General features: G+C 45.1%; 1 protein-coding gene across 5 annotated transcripts in view; it reads right to left on the reverse strand.

The window, feature by feature from the left end:
• rhea (Talin_middle and talin-RS domain-containing protein rhea) overlaps window positions 1-17,945 on the reverse strand; it is a 439,862-nt gene that overhangs the window by 290,519 nt on the left and 131,398 nt on the right. For all 5 annotated transcript variants that reach the window (XM_075693866.1, XM_075693865.1, XM_075693867.1 and 2 more), the window contains 2 exons: window positions 10,941-11,042; window positions 10,693-10,860 (listed from right to left, as the gene is read on the reverse strand). In XM_075693866.1, the coding sequence (XP_075549981.1) occupies window positions 10,693-10,860; window positions 10,941-11,042 (270 nt within the window). The remainder of the gene's footprint in view (window positions 1-10,692; window positions 10,861-10,940; window positions 11,043-17,945) is intronic.

Here is a 17,945-nt window from a genome sequence, read left to right on the forward strand (position 1 = left end):
AAACTAAGTTGGTCGGTTTTCATTTGACAAGGAAAACAGCACAGATAACGAAATGCAGCAGTCTGTTTTGCTTGTACCGTATCTCTCTTTTCCAGTCATCTACACTGTTCGCCACGTTGAATATAGTGAGAGTACCTTCACAATGCAACCAGGCCACATAGCTTCAGTAATAACGACCGATCATGCCCTATCAAGCCCCACATGTGCCCCATCTCATCCTCCACTAGATTCCCAAGTTTCAGGACAATCACATTCGACATCCGACACAAATTATAAGTAGCGGTGGTGTTCATATGCTCGAGCAACTGCTAGTTTTAGGTATTAGTGACTTAGGTTCATATCATTTCCCCTTTGTCCAGTCTGGCAGCTGCAGTGCTTACTTCATACATTTGTTGTCAAGACGCATCACGCCACTACACATGCCCTGTTTTGATGTGACACAGTTATACATGTAGCCAGTGATATATATGATTTGCCTGGTTTAAAGCAATACACTCCCAAAATGACTGTCACAACAGCTGATGGCAACCAAAGTACTACCATGGCTGTGTTCCTCTAGCTCATGTGGCTATTGTTATTGAAGGGTTGTTATTGAAGGTCCACTTCAGCTTTCAAACATCAACATCGAACGGATTCACAGAATTGGTGGGTCATCTGAGAATAAGTATCGACCGGTAATATTTAAGTTATTAGACAGCAGAGACAAGACCAGGATACTTTTAAAAGCTGTTCGGCGCTTAAGGGCACAGACTACAGTATTTCAGAAGACTTCTCTCCTAGAGTGCAATCCCTCCGAAAAAAGCTCTGGGCGAGTACAGTAGACAACAGATCAAAGGGACACAGAGTAGCCTTGTCGTTTGACAAAGTAAAAATCAACGGCAAATTATTTCGATGGGATGATGCACTGAGCAAGACGGTGCCTGCAGTGCCGACAAAATGACCCAAACTACCACTCTAGAAATGGCACCACGGGTTTCAGTCGCGAACTGAGGCCAAATATGTCAACAATACCGGCCGATTATAACTTATTTTCTGTTATGAGCATTAATTCAAGAAGCATTGTGAATAAATGTGACGAACTTGAAAGCCTTCTTTTGACATATGATTCGGGTTTAGTTGCGATAACTGAAATGGTGGCTGAGCGAAAACATGCCTGATGCTGATCTAAGACGCACAAAATTATTCACCACAATCGTCGCTCTAGAGGGGGAGGTGTTACAATCGTTTTAAAAAATGAAAATTTTTTTCTCGCTTGTGCCTCACAGTACCAATGTAGAAATGGTATGGGTTTCCGTTCAGTTACGTCACTGCAACATTTTTATCTGTGCAATGTATAGGCCGCCCAATGCTGATATCACTGTCATGGAATCGCCATGCGATTTTTTACATGAATACAGTAAACAATTTAGGTACATCATTATGTGTGGAGACTTTAACCTGCCAATGATAAACTGGGACCTTTTGTGTACTGAGCCGTCAATTATGCACACTGAATCGCTCCTGGATTTAGCCTTCTCTTTTAATCCTAAACAGATTGTTCATGAGCCAACACATGTTCAGCCAAACTCAAGTGCACTTCTCGACCTAGTGTTTGTCTCATCTGCCGTCGGCGAATGCGAGTTTACGGTCGAAATTCTGCCTGGCATATTGGATCACGCAATAGTACTTTTTAGGAGCGAACTACAAAGAATTCAGACAAGCGAGGAACCTAAAGAACATTTAGATTTCAATAATGCTCAAGACGAAGGTTTGCTTGATTTTCTGGAAAGGGAGTACGACGATTTTTCACGGAAACATACATCTGGCCTTGCTACCATTAATGCGTTGTGGTTACAATTTAAAAATGCCGTACACCAATGCATCAACGAATACGTGCTAAAAAAAGTACAAAAAGAAGAATGCGCGTCATCCCGTGAATCACTCATGAGATCATTCAAATGAAATGTTGCCTAAAACAACTTTCATGTTCAAGTGTCAGCCATTGCAAAAGTAGTTTGCAAACTCTTCGCAACAGAGATGCATGAGAAAATAAAGTCAACCAAACACTCAATGTCAACACTCAAACCAAACAGTCAATGTCAAGGTCTAAATGTTCCTAACAACAGACCAGCGTAAGTTTTGGTTGCACATTACAGGAAGTAAAGCCATTAAAAACAAGATACAGATCAAAGATACACTGTCACTGATAGCTCCGTCATTGCTAAAACTTTCAATACATGCCTTTCCTCTGTCTTTCTGGCGGGTAATACACAGCTCGTCAATTTCAATAGCCCAGGTATTGAGGTTCCAGAGCTTGCTGTGAGTGAGGAGGGTGCATTCGCTGCTTTGCTTCATTTAGATACAAAAAAATTTGTGGGCCCGAATCATATACCAAACACCTTCCTTTACAGATATGCTGAATGGTGTTCAAAGCACCTTGGCGTCATATAGAACGAAAGTTTACTGAAAGGGGAGCTTCCCATGGACTGGAAATTGGCTAAAGTAATCCCAATTCACATATCCGGCAATAAATTTTCTGTACCTAACTACCGACCGGTCTCACTTTTATGCACCTCGTGCAAAGTACTCAAACACTTCATCTAAAAGCATCTAAGCACCCATCTAGAAGACAGAAACTTCTTTTCCGAGAGGCAACATGGGTTTCGGCGTGCCTATCAACTGTTACACAATTGTTCAACACAACTAATGACCTAATGGCAGCACTAGACAAAGGAGGGCAAGTTTATATAACTCTTTTAGATTTCCAAAAAGCCTTCGATCGTGTATCTCATGCCAACTTAATGATTAAACTTAGATTTCTTCTTCAAACTAAACAGCTTCTTCAATGGCTTGACTCCCATTTACCTAACAGAAAGCAAAATGTTCACACAGGATCACCACGTGCACCCGTCCGCCCAGGCCCTTCCGCAGGGTTCAGTCCTTGGGCCACTTCGCCTCTTAGTTTACTTAAACGTTCTGGCACCAGTGTGTTGCCATTTGTTTGCAGACGACTGTGTTGTCTACTTGAATATTCAGTCAGCTGAAGATAAACTAATATTGGATGATTACCTGAAAGCCATTGACAACTGGTGCCAGAAAAGGCAGATGAGCCTTAATATTTCAATGTGCACATACATGTCATTAACAAGAAAGAGGAATCCACTAAAACACACACACACCATAAACAATGTTGCAATTACGAGAGTTGACAAATACAAATACCTTCACGTGATCATACACAAAACACTGAACTGGAATGCTCACATTAAATGCATAGCATCAGCAGCATTATATAAATTATGGTTGCTGAGGCACCGTTTGAAACATGCTACAAGTAAAACAAAACTTGTCGCTTACACATCCTTAGTGAGACCGTTACTTGAATACGCTGGTGTCGTTTGGGACCCGCATTCTAAGACAAATATTGCCCGTGTCGAAAGTGTAGAGAAATGCAATTTGTTTCATTTATGATGCCTACAACTGAAATACAACTGTTAGTGAACTCCAAATTCGATCAGGCCTTCCAACACTCGACTCACGCCGTAAATTGAATGATGTATAACATTGTGAACAATAATACAAAACTGGAATTTGATAAATACACGCAGTCAAACAAATCAACACACATAAGACATAAGCATGAAGAGAGTATTCTAATACCACAATCACGAACTTCGGTGTACCACTTTTCATTTTTCCCACGAACTATCGCGTAGTGGAATTCACTGCCGTAAGAAGTAACAAATTTAGCTAGCGTTGAATCATTTTTAGCTGCCCTTCCTGACCATGTGTAATATATCAGACTTGCTACATCAATTTTCTTTGTGTCATATAAACGGCGCACACTATGTGTGGTCTTACTATTTTCATAGCCATTTTCCTTTTTTCAGTACACTCATCTAATAATTTATGTCCCCCTCCCCTTTTTTTGTAATGTAGTTATCATAGAATCTTTGCTTTTCATTATGCGCACATATTTTCGGATTCTTATTTGAAAGTGATGTTGATTTTGTGTTCGAAAACCTTCTTGCTCTTTATGCTTTTAGCTCTTGGTATTTATTTATTTATTTATTTTGCTATTTTGCTCTGAAATCTATGTATCTGTGCTTAATGTAAGGCTATTACTTCATTATTAACCCCTCCTGCCCTAGCTGCCAGTTGCCAAAGGCAGCTGGCAGTATTATACTTTATTTATTCATTTGTACATGGTGTTCAAAGTGGACATTTTAAACATGAAACTATTGCTTAGGCTTATAATATGATCTAAGTCAAACACACTCGTTTGCCCCATGGCAGTCACCAGAACTGTTATCAGGACATGCAAAATTTGTTTAACTGCAAAAGCAATTCAAATTTAACAAAACTTCACTAATAACAACTACAACAAAAGCCAGCAGTGGCCTGAACTTTCAAAATGAAGGCTTTTTGATGCCCATACAAAGCAGCAGAGCGCAGCCCTGGCCCAACAAATTACCCAGTAATGTTAGGGGCCTGCTGTATATCATGGTGACATATAGCATGCCAGGATATGCAAGCTTCAGTCCCACCCACGGTAGTTATACAGTCAACATCCCATTTTTTGACTCCCATGGGCTACAAAAACATCCGAAAAATCAGACATGCTCAAAAAATTAATACATGCCTTTTACTGCCACAAAGAGCTCAAATTGCAACAGGGCCCGTCCAAAATAGCTCTAAAAGGCATGCCAATACATCTACTAGGTGTATAGGTGCCCGTACTGTGACAGGAGACAGGAAGTGCACACGTGTATAATTAGTACAACAGTGTCTCGTGACAGTGACCCCTTTTCATGTTGCATGGTATTGGGGCAATGTGAAACCTTTCCTGGATGTGACGAGGTATTGTGCAGATTTCTTGGGTTCATGTTGTTGGGGCTTGGACGGCCAAAGTTTGTAGGACCTGCCACCCCGTGCGAGTCTGCGCAAATCTTTGTTGTTGTGAGACATGAAGGGCTTCTGCGAGTTCGCTGAGGGTGTTGTGTAACCCCAGTGCCAATAATTTCTCAGTCAATGTACTCGTCGCCAGGTGGAGAGCAGTCTTTAAAGCCATCCTCAAGAGCGTGTCTGCCTGTTTTATCTCAGACTGTGTGAGATGGTAGTAGGGTAGGCTGTATGTAATTCTGCTCACCACCAGGCTTCGGACAAGTCGGAGGGTGTCCCCTTCCTTTATGCCTCTGTTCTTGGATGTTACGTGGGATATCATGAGCAATATCACCTTGACACTGGTTTTGAGGAGTGTAAGGGTGTGGGTGGCCTGCTGGTTAGACTGCAGCTACATGCACAGCACCCTGAGCCATGGTTTCTCTGGTACAAGGCTAACATAACATGGGTTTTAACCTACACTCTGGCAGGAGGAGTGTGATGACTCAGTACATAGAGAAAACATTCAGGTTCCGAACCACCGCCCTTTTTACAAATGCTGCCATGTCTAGGATAAAGATAAGGATGCAATGGCAGTGGTCTGTGACTGCCAAGGACATGTTACCTTCACTGCATCGATCCGCCCCTGCACGATCACGGAAGCCAAAGAGCTGGCATCGCGTTAGCCATCCGCAAAGGCCAACAGATGAACAAATCATTGACGATCCTCATAGATTCTCAGTAGGCCCGTCACAACTTCCTACAGGGGAGAATCGGAAGAGCTGCTGCACAAGTCATTAGCCCCAATGCCAAAGGAGGACACTGAGGACCTCACCACCCAAACCATCATCTAGATACTGAGCTATGCTGGCCTCACAGGTAACCTGCAAGCCAACAGAGCAGCTCAACGTGCCGACTGCAGAGAACCCGGACGCGTGTTTCTAGTTACGCCTAACCCCAGTGCTCGAGCGCTGCACCGCCATGCGCCACCCGCGGGTACCATGTTTCTAGGTACGTTTTCATCGAAGAGCCACGGCACACACCCTAGATCCTTCTAAGTATTTGGTTTTACGTCCCTAGCTGTGCTGGGTATGCAGTCTGCTTGGCCCAGCCCGCATTTACAGACTTTATGCAGTGTAGGCAAGTTTTATTTTAAATGTGTAAGCGTTTCCATGCTTATCCAACAAGAAAACTGTCCCTCCGTCCGTCCCATAATACAACGACTGCTTTCAAGATAGCACCGCAGCAGCAAGCGAATTTGCCTTTGCACTGACTCTCACTTCAATGCCAACGAAGCGGTGAGAACACAGCACTGACAGTGCTTTCAGCGCATGCCTCAATCTGCCACTACCACAGTTACGGGCACGCGCATTTCTTCAAAACTAAGTGGGCAGTGAGAACACAGCGTGCAAAGTTAGCTGTCGGCATTCTTTGTGGGCATCGCAGATCGATTTCAAGGTACGGCCCGCACGGCAGTGCCATATGAAGCATTATATGAAGCATATGCAGCCCAAGTACATTCACGGTTCATAATGATTCGATGCGGATGGATAAGGCACTAAAGAGCAATACAGTGCAACCTCGTGGTTGGCCGGAGCTCGGAAAAAGTATGTGCTAAATGGTAGTACGGTTTAATCGAAATAGCATGGGATCGACCACTTACCTGTCAAAAACAGAACTGAGAGAGCGTGATGAAAGGGGAAAAAACATGCAGTATTTATTTACTTCGCACAACAAAAGTTATTTTCATTTGATGCTGCAGCGGCCTAGCAGCGATGACAGCAGCGTCAAATTTACTGAAGCTGCGAGGCAGCTTTTCAGCCAGCCCCCCTCCTTTTGACAAACACTCGCATGGCAGATCCCTCATTGGCATTACGTATTCTCCATGCACATGCATGGTAGCGCTGCAGGAGTCGTGGGGTGCCCTTTTCCTTGCGGTGTGCTCTTCTCGTCCCGACGACTGCATTCATGAGGCTGACATAACACGCAGCTTCTGCCACTGTCAGGCCTGAATCGCCTGTGCTGTCGCTTTCCGTGTCGTCCTCATCACCGTCGCTAGCTGACACTTCAGCAACAACAGAGGTAACGATGACGAAAAGCCGAACCTCATAGCCGACATCTCTTCACGGTGGCAGCGGTGCTACCGAGCAACTTCTTCGCATTCCAAATGCCACACACCGTAGTCAACAGTAGATCCCTGTCACGTGCCAGCGCCGACTGCTCAGTGTCACGTGCGATAGCATGAACGCATCTAATTTATCTTCTATGCTGAGCATCCGGCGTCTTTTCTATCTGGGCTTTGGCATGACGCGAGTCCTTGCTTGCATGCCGCCAGAACGCTCTCTGGCACGCCGCCTAAATGATGTTGATGTTGATGTGGCTTCACCCGCAAATGCACAGGGCACTTGGAGGCCGTTGTTCCGGTCTCTCAGGCTTTTTGTTTTGCTGGGCCACCCGATGGAGATAACGCACTGCCGTGTTTGCGCGATGAAAAGTGGAAACATTACGTGTTAACCGATAGATACGCAATAAGTTGGTACGGTTTATGCAGATACAAAACACATCATGTTCAATGGCCGTGGGGCAGGGATTTGACTTTACTACTTTTAACACAAAACTACTGTTTAAGCAGGTATGGTTTAATGAGGTTTTACTGTAACTATTCATAATGATCGGAATGTCATCAGTGCCACCTGGCGCCTCCACCTACAGTACTTTGCTTACATCATCAATGCTCCTTGCACCACCGTTGGCACTAGTTCGTGTCGCCACTGCACTGTCATTAGTACTGGCCTAATCAAGTTACATAATTACATCACATTGGTAATGACACCGGGCTGCATAGAGATGAACAAGCGGCACAATGCTTCTGCTGCTTCCACATACTTAGTCTACCTCTCAGAAAAGCTTCTGCGTTTTTTTTTTTTGTTGTTGTTGTTGTTGTTTTTTTTTGTTTTTGGATGTCACGCGATAGTTTCTTTAATATGCATCGTGTGTGGCACCTGCTCCTTGCTATTGTTTCAGCTGGAAGAGAGATAGTGATGTAAAGAAAGAAAGGACGCTTGATTGCAGCGATGATATGGCTCATGGTGCGAGAAACCCTCCATGCCCCCCGATTATCCTGGCTTTTGTAGATCGAATCGCCTCGCACACCATGGCTAACTTATCACGTCCCTTTATCCTCTTATCCACATTGAAAAATTTCGTCAAGTGTACTTCAGCTTCCACATGCAACATTTATTTCGAAATAGCCTAGGCGGCGTGTTTTTAAAAACCTACTCTCTCTTGGCGACAGCTGGATGAGCAGATTGTGCACCCAGGCATAACATCTCCCTAGTCCTACCAAATGCCTAGAAGGATCTAGGGCACTTGCTGTGGCACTTCGGGTAAAAAGGTACCTACAAATGTGGTACATGTGATCGGCGCATGGCAGCGCAGCGTTCGAGCTCTGGGCTTGGGTGTAAATAGAAACACGCGACCCAGACCCAGTCAACCTCGAGTATTCAGCCATGCTGAACTACCATTGAGGGAATCGCTTGTGATATCCACCACCCCACCGAAAACTAAAGACAGAGGATGCTGTTGCCTGGTGTAGGCTCCAGACAGGCACCTACACAAACCTACACATATTACATCGCATACACCCCACAGCCCACAGGAACGAATGCCCACGGTGCGGGGCCACCCCAACCCTGTACTACACTAGGTGGGGGTGTGCGCTATGCAACACAGAACACCACAACACGAACACCACGAGGGGGCAATGGGAGACACTGCTGTCCAGCATGGCTCTCAACGACCAGCTCAAGCTGCTCCAGAGAGCGGCGAAGATGGCAAGAGCCAACAGAGCCCTGGACTAGGAGCAGCGATTATTGGTGATTTCCCCTTCGGGGGCCACCCACAAAAACTCTGATTATTATTTCAATAGAGTTATCTCTCTCTCTTGACCCCCCTTCCACTTTAGGTATGCTTCACCGCACGACATTGCGTATGCTTCACCGCGTAATACTGCTATATTGCGGCGAAGTCGACATCCAAAAACCGCCAATATGCAATGTTTTACTTTTGCCGTACTTCCTGTGCTTCAAGGCCATTTGCGAAGATGACAAAGGTGGAGTTGGTGCCATTGCTGACAGCGGCAGATTCTTTCAATGAAAAACACAGCGCCAAGCAGCAGGAAGCTTGGTAGCAAACATCGAAGCAGCTAGGCTTAGCGTTGCTGCGGATCAGTGTGCCAGACCACTGGTTCAGAGTTGTATTTAAGTATTCAGTAGAACCCATCTCACGATGAATGTTGACAGCAATGAATTTAGCATTGAATCACTATAGTGACAACGTATTGCCACCATCAAAACAAGTTATGTATGAGGCTTGTACTGCAGTGGCATTCCTCTTTCGCACTTCCCTAACGACACCGGCGCCATCTAGTGCCGCTAGCGTGAAGCCTGTGTGCGACCTTTAAAATGCACGGTGCGCCGGTGCGTGAAATGCGGCAACTGTGCTCCTTTCTGGTCTCGTGTTTCTTTCTGGACATGCTGCACCATCTAGTGACACTGCTGAGAAGTCTGCGCGCGGCCTCCGAGACGAGAAGTGTGTCGCTGGGGCCTGCGAATGCTGAGAATTGTTCCCTCGCTTGTAGTACACTGATTGGCACATAATCAGTGACCCAAGTTGGCGAGAGGTTCATTGAAGAGCAGCCCTTACCCAGTGCATTCATGGTGCAGCTTGCTAAAGCGTTGATGTGAAAGACATTCACTGAAAGGCGACACATACCCGGTGCATTCATGGCGCAGCTAGTTGAAGCGTTGGCGTGAAATATGTTCATTGAAAAGCGACACATGCCCAGTGGTTTTGTGGCACAGTCTGCTAAAGCGTCGGGTTGCTGTCGTTGAGGAACCCTTGTGATGTGGGTTCGATTCCACTCAGCATGGGAGATATTTAAGGGATCTTTTTCATCAGTGTAGAGTGACATTCCCATAGCACATACCCATTAGTAAAGCAATGAAGGGGGCTAGTTGGTGGATGTTCATGATTATATTGCGCTCAGAGTTACATTGATGATTTAAGTGAAGGACAAGATGTGAACGTACGTAGCGCAATCATGCTACGTACCTCCACACTATGTGCGTCCAAGTCCTGTCTTTCACTTAAATCGTCAGTGTAACACTAAGCGCAATGTAAGTTGGCATCAAAGACTGAAGAGTGGCACAGACCCAGTGGCCCATAACCAGCGCTCCAATTTGGTGCTGAAGGTTTTCATGGAACAACAGCACCTACCCAGTCCCCCGTCTGCAGTGACCCATGTGAGCGCGAAAGGTTTGTTGAAGAGCTGCACTGTACACATTGCCACATACTCAGTGACCCAAGATGGTCCGACAGTTGGTTTCAAACCCTGTTCCTTCAGCACAGCAGCCCAATGCACTACCCATTCGACCATGATCTATGCAGGTAGGCGGGAGAATGGTTAGATACAAACATACGTGCAAACACAGCTAGCCCCCGGAAAGTGCTTGAAGTACACTAAGAATGCTAAACGCATTAATAGAGATAGCAGCAGTGATGGCTTTGATTAATGCCACTTCGGACCTGCAGTCATGGCAAAAAGTCTGGAAAATCGGCCGGCCAAAGGTTTCAGCATCCGAAATTTCAGACGTTCTTATACAGTGGCTCTCTGAGGTACGTGGCGGAGCCACCATTGACTGTAATGTTGACACAAAAGTCTAGCCACATGGCATTTAGACGAGCCCTTCCTCAAAAGGAAATAGGCCACTTGGGCCACAAGAACCAGTCTGGTGCCCTGGTAGATAGCGTAAGAGTGAAAGATGGAACCACCTTAGCACAGGCTACAAGCTGGGAAGTTGCCAGGGCTCCCTGGGTGGCAGCACCAATCACCCTGTTCTGCTGGCCCTGATCATCGCAGGTTGAGGCCACATTCTTGGCCTGCAGCACCAGGGCTGCCGTCGCATTGGCAACCTGCTTGGCTGCGGCCAAGAGCTGATCCTGCAGGGAAAGGGCACTCATTGCTTCGCTGACATCAACAGCGTTGGCAACACAAGAAGCTCTTAAAAAGTGAAGCCCACCTGAAGCTCCGTGTCTGCTTCATCCTCCTCGCCAATGGTGTAGAGGACAGCATGACTGGCCTCACCCACTCGGCTGGCAGCATTCAACAGGTTCTGGCGAGGCTGCAATAGCCAGTGCCCACTTCAAACACAGGACATACCTTGTGCAGGCACACCTCAGTATATTGGCACAGAAGCGATTGAGCTCAGTCAAGATCTGACTAGGCATAGTGGCTGGAACTGTTTGAAAAGTATCTGACCAAGCTAAAGGAAAAAAAATTAAACTCAAGTAACTTATCCATGCTTTATTATTACGCTTTCTCACATTGAGTCAGGCGGTCCACCCACCTCTTGAAACAGTCCTGAAACCCTCCTCAAGCAGAGCTAAGGCAGCCATCGCATTGTGCTTATGTCCTCTCGATCATGAAAACGCATTCCTTTTAGTTCTAGTTCTAGAAAACAGTCAAAAGTTATGGGGTTGTCTGAACCACTGAAAAGCTGCACTGTGCCAAAAAAGACTGAAACCCATGCTCTGCATGAACAGAAGTGTTATCCTGGGCACAAACTTTGCAGAAACCTGCTGTGCACTCAAATCAAATTTAATATGGCATTGACACCGTCTTCAATGCTATCCACTAGCTGTGCAATTTCTCCAACAGTTAGAGTATATCTCATTCTCAAGGTATGCACCTTGAAGTAGTTCTACCTAGGGATGTGTGAATATACCTTTATAATGATGAATCGAATGTTGTCCTATTTGATTCAGTTTTCAATTGCATACTCACTATTCATCATCATCATAAGCAGCCTATTTTTATGTCGACTGCAGGACGAAGGCCTCTCCCAGTGATCTCCAATTACCCCTGTCTGGCGCCAGCTGGTTCCAACTTGCGCATGCAAATTTACTAATTTCATCATTCAACATAACTTTCTGCCGTCCTCATGCGCCCTTCTTTTCCCTAGGCACCCATTCTTTATTGAACCACTGGTTGTCTGCCCTATGCATTACATGGCCTGCCCAGTTCCATTTTTTTACTTAATGTCAGCTTCACCTGTTTCCACAATGCTGTCTTCCCGTCTCTTAACGTTATGCCTAATATTTTTCGCTCCATCACTTTTTGCAGCTTGAAGTTTTCAGGCGGAAACATGTTTGAAAATAACTTTGTCCTCAGCCAACATTTTATAGGGAGATTCCACTAGAGAGATCAAACATGCATATCTGCTTTATATATTTGTTTTCTCTGTTATTTTTATGTCACGTAGGAATATTCAATCTGCTTGGAATCGAAAATTTTATTCCTGAAAAGCGTTCCCAGCAAGCCCAAAAGTATTTGAAGGAGGCAGCGCGCGCGTCCTTCTATTGCTTACCACAATATTTTCTGATTTCACGACCGAATTAAATGCAAACCAAAAACATTGGTTTGAAAAAGATTTCTGCTTATTTTAATATGCTTCACAGTAAATTAGTTTTATGTGCTTTTTTATGCTGTCCAGAAACAAAAAAATTTGAAGAAGTTCCAAACTGGCCCAAATTAGAAAATTTTTTAAACTTTGATGCGTCTTGGTGCATTTTCTATTTCACACAGAAACTTGACGAAAATGTCAAACATAAAACATTCTCTTTGCAAAATTTATGCAAAATATTATCTTTCTAGATTAATCACAAGAAGAAAAAAGTTAAACAAACAAGACTTTAAAAAAACTCATTTTCAAAAAGTTGGATAACATAACTCCGGTTCGAATTTATGAAAAAATCTGGGATGGAAGTTCGCTTATGTCGGGGAAAACATCGGTGAGATAATACGTTTCTTTATTTGTGCAATTCACAGAATGTAATGGGCCAAAATGGCCCATGTTGAGCGTGCTGGCTTTAGTGCCACCAGGCCCCAAACACTCTGAAGTTCACCAAATGGCCACAGAGGGCGAAAAAATAGGCAGCGTGGCACTGCTAAAAAACAGGCATAGTATACCGATTAAAAAAGTTTCCCGGTGAGCGCAATATCTCCCGCTAGAGGTATCGTAGTAAGCCCAATTTTAACCTACAAACGTTCTTCCACACTAATTGAAGCAATCTTGTTACATGACGAAGAGTACAAAGTTATTATTCCTAATTATGCACTGTACCTTTGAGTACTTACTCTGCTTTTTGTCAGTCATTGTAAATGCAAAATAACGTTCAGTATCATCAACCACCCACGTGATCTCTGGCCTGTATTAAAATTTTTACCGGTATGTTCGCATGCACAGCAGGCACGGATTCATTATGCAAAATAGAAGTGAGGCGTGGAGACAGGACACAAGAGTAGAGAAGTGGACAACACGAACGCCGACTATCGGCGTTCGTGCTGTCCACTTCTCTACTCTTGTGGCCTGTCTGCACGCCTCCCTTCTATTTTGCATAATGAATCCTTACCAACTAGCTCAGCTTTCTGTCGTTCTAGGCACGGATTCATTGCTTCATACACTTAAGATGGCTGCTTAATTTGTGCTAAAACCAGTTTATTGCGCTTCTATAACATGCATTGTTTAGCTTGGGGTGCAGTGATGGGTTTGCGAGGGGAGATGTAAGCCCAAAAGCTAGGTTTTGGTCGTGAGCCATGCGGAACACGTCTGCATCGGAATGGGAGCTGTATTCTGCTGCGACTGACTGTGGCAATAACGGTGAGTCGTTTAACATTGCTGCTTGAATCGTTATGTAATACTCGTCTCGTTAACTTACAGGCAGAGACAAGTTAATGAACTAGATCCTGCATTACAAATGGGCAGTCAAGACCCTCCGTTGCTATTTCCTAAATAAATGTTTAGTTGCGAGGCCGTCATTATACACACACAATCACGAAAGAAAAAGTGATATCGAAACGTGCGCAACATTGTTCATCTCTTTATAGCCGTAGCCATGGGTGAATAAGTAGCCTTACATATATATATATATTTTTTTCCGAGTACGCCTGCAACTTTTTTCGCCCATAAAACCGAATAACCCTTTGATAAACTGAAGCTCAAGTACTGAATTTAATGTATTAAAGAGTTGCACGCATGCTAATTCACCCATATTTCATACCTGTTGGTTCGAAATGTTCTTGCTGTTCACTTTGGTTTACCTGAGGACATTTATTTTTGCAGTAGTGAAACAGTGCATCACTTTCATGCAGAAAAAGACTGCATCATTTCTAATAGCTTCATGTCTTTAATGCATTTTCTTCTGAAACTAGCAGTGTGATCTCTTCAAGTGTATAAATGAGAGCACAAATGTTCTCATTTGTGACCTTAATAATACTTAAGCTGTTGACATGCATTGTAGTTAGGCAGGCATCAATTTTATGTAGAGTAGCAATATTTATTCACCATGCTGCTTAAGCACCCTAGAACAAACAGTGTACATTTTCATGCATTCTGTAGTCACAAACTATTACAATCTATATGTCACACCTTTTCGCATTTCATATTGCAAAATTGTGCTTATTCAATTTCTGATGCGGCCAAAATTTCTGTTCCAAACATGCAGTAATGAGGACGGCACCAGTATAAAGCAACAAACTCCACGCACTAAAGAGAAATTGCTGCCTGCTACAACAAGGTCATTGTGTGGACTTTGGCTGCTACTACAAGGTAAACAACACCTGGTTTAGAAATAAATAATGCTTGATATATGCTGCACTGGCTTGCTAGTCTTGAGATACATGTCATTTTTTTGTAGCAGATGATATGAATGTTTGTTCATATTTATGGTTAAGCATAATTTGTTTCAACATAAAAGAAAACACTACATGAGTTTAGCTAACCTGTGCTGTATCTAATGTGTTATTGTTCTGCTCCAATAAAGTCTGCACGAAGCACATCTTGGTCCTCATCACAGGAGCCCCCGTCTACACCAACAGGAAGGAGCTGGAGCTGAATTCGCAAGGCTTTTACACAACGAACAAAGAAGACAATCCAGAAGTATTAAGATGAGATATCAAGTCTACGGAGGACTGTGTCAAGAGTTAAAAGAGCCTCGGCCATTATTCCTCCAGCACGGATATTGACCGAGTCATCCAGGTACCCAAACAAAAAAAAATCTGCATGTTCAGATGCACCTGCAACCTCTAAACAAGACGGACGATGCTGGCCGAAAAAGTTCCGTCAGCTTGCCCTTTCTTAATCAGCTTCATGGGCTTGTCAAATTCTATTTGTGCCAAATATATATATATGTGTGTGTGTGTGTGTGTGTGTGTGTGTGTGTGTGTGTGTGTGTGTGTGTGTGTGTGTGTGTGTGTGTGTGTGTGTGTTTTTCAATGAATGCAAGCTTTTTCATTCTCCATTCCTGTTAAGCCTAATCCCTCTTCCTCACCAAAACATATAGGTCAATCGATTCTTTGCTCATACTTAATACCAGTCCCGGTCTAGTAGCATAACATATTTGTAGCAGTATTTTCTAGTGTACGTTGCCCTGTGCAATTCCTCTCCTGAAATAGCTGATGCGGCATCGGTTTGTCTTGCATTAACCTTTACACCGTGTGCTATGCAGCATTCAACTTTTCTTAATGTTTTTGGCCTTCAGTGCTTGCAGGGTAGAATGGCCTCTTTCTTGAACGCAAGCTTTCTCATTCCCATATTTAATTCCTAGTCTCATTGAGGATTGCTTTTCTTGCTCGATAGCCTGGGTTTTTGTGCAAGCTAGATTGAAGTGATTGATTGCAGAATCTGGTTTCACTGACAACCCACTTGGTCCTGGTCACCGTTTTACCTTTCTCGTGTAAGGGAGCCTGGTCAGTTCCATCGGCAAAAAGTCTCTCTAGGTAAGCACCTGCTCCTGCAGTCCACACAGCGACATAGACTCCGAATTTACATGCACCGTAATCGGTACTCCCCATTCCCTCCTTTCCTGCTACAGCCGTGTGCCAAATTTGCTTGTGGCCTTCCTCGGCCGTGATTTGGCGTGAATGGAGACTAGCATACCTGATTACATGGTCCGAAGTGTATGAAGCGGATAGCCTCATGGGTAGAAAAGTCTGCAAAAGTGGTTGCAAAATGGTGGTGCCCACAAAACCAACCATGCCCATATTGAGGGAACGTGGGGCACCAATTGTGAGTTACACATTACGGCCCGCGAAATAAGAAAAAAGAAATGTGCAGGTTGGAAAGGAGGTAATGCTAAAATGCCGGGCAGTCTATGTCACTGTGCTGGCTGCGGCACCAGATGCTTGTGTCACCCGATTGCTTCGTAATGCAAGTTGCTCATCTTCCACGGTGACTGGCGGTGCAAAGAGATGGGACACTACGTCCAATCTATTCGCACTGCTGGTTGTCGCTTGTTACCAGACCACCACGTGTGATGAAGGCAAGCACTATGCCTGTAGTCAGACAGCTGAATGTGCCGTTAGCGACCTGTGTGCCTGTATGCTCACTGTTATGTGGATCTTAGACAATGTATAGTGTATAGTCTCAATGTTATGTTAGAGGTATGCTGAAGTGATTTGACTTCAGAGTCTCGTTTCAATGCTGTCCCACTTGGTTATGGTTGCCGTGTTACATTTCTCAGATGTGGCGGTCTGGTCAGTTTCATTCTGTGGGGAGCACACGCGCCCATCTTCCCCCGCGCCGTCGCGTCGAGAGCTGGCATAGACAGGGGAGAGGTGCACTAGCCCTCTCCCGATTCTCCCTCGCTCTCGCGACGCGCACGCGCCCTTCCTCCCCGACTAGCGGGCAAGTAGCTGACAGGCGAGGAGGACATTCCCCTCGCCCAGGTAGAAAGGTACTAAGCAGCGCGACCGGGGGAGACCCTCTCTCTCTGAGGCCGGACCCCTAACCTGCCGGACTGGACTACCTGCTGCAACCCGTGAGTGACCACGTTGCCTGACTATCCCGGGCAACGAGGCCAGCCTACTTATTACTATTACAGAGAGGACGTCCCCCTGCCAGTGTTCTTTATTGCCGGTAGCAATAAACGTTCTTACAGTCAGTTGACGCCGCTGGTTGCCTTATTCGTTCGAACCCGACGTAACTGCGATTCCCGCGCTACGGGTTGGGGAGCAACACAAAGCGACTGCGTGGGGCTAGATCCGGAGCTCGCCTTCAGCCCTAGTCGCACGCAGAGTGGAACCCCCATAATTCGGAAACAGTCTCTCGACGTAAGCACCTGCTCCTGCAGTCCGCACGGCAACACAGACTTCCTGCTTACACGCACCGTGATTGGTGCTCTCGTTAGTCCTTTCCTGCTGCAGCCGTGCGCAAAGTGTGCTTGTGGCCCTCTTTGGCCGCGATTTGGCGTGAACAGAGACTAGCATACGTGCTTACATTGTCTGAAGTGTGTAAAGTTGATAGCCACATGGTTGGAAAGGTCTGCAAAAGTGGCTGCAAAATGTTGATTGCCACAAAACCGACCATGTCCACACTTGATGGGGCACCAAGTGTGAGCGACACATTAGCGGCCCCCGAAAGAACAAAAAGAAACGTGCAGATTGGAAAGGAGGTAACGTTAAAATGTAGGGTAGTCCGTGTTGCTGTGGGCCAACACAGCAGTAGATGCGCGCGACATTCGACTGCTTCGCAATGCAAGTTGCTAATCTTCAACGGCAACTATCGGTGTCAACAGGTGGGGCACTGTCCAATCTGATAGCGATACTGGTTGCCGCTTGTTACCAGGCCGTCATGTGCAACGCCAAAATTGAGAAGTTTACGAACTCACGTTAATGGTTTCAGCGTATCTCGATATGCAAATTTTATTTTTCCTCTTGTACAAGAAGGTGCACTGCTTATCTTCTGTTAATGAAGTCGCAAGTCCTGTTCACTCACTTCTGGCTTGTATGTATGGGCGTCAGTAGAGGCTCTTTGGTCTCCTGGCAATTGGAATGCAACAGCTATGTGGCAGCCGAAGCAATGAAGCAAGCCACAAAGCTAGGAGGACGAGCCCGGCATGTACCGGTGTACGCTACCACTGGAGAGTGGCCATATTGAATTTTGCACTAAAAAAAAAAGCAGCGTTTCTGCTTCCTGTATGAGCAACACTATCTGTTGGGCTCCCCGGTAAGTTCCATGCACTGCCGC

The sequence above is a fragment of the Dermacentor variabilis genome, chromosome 5 (assembly GCF_050947875.1).
Source record: "Dermacentor variabilis isolate Ectoservices chromosome 5, ASM5094787v1, whole genome shotgun sequence".
NCBI lineage: Eukaryota > Metazoa > Arthropoda > Arachnida > Ixodida > Ixodidae > Dermacentor > Dermacentor variabilis.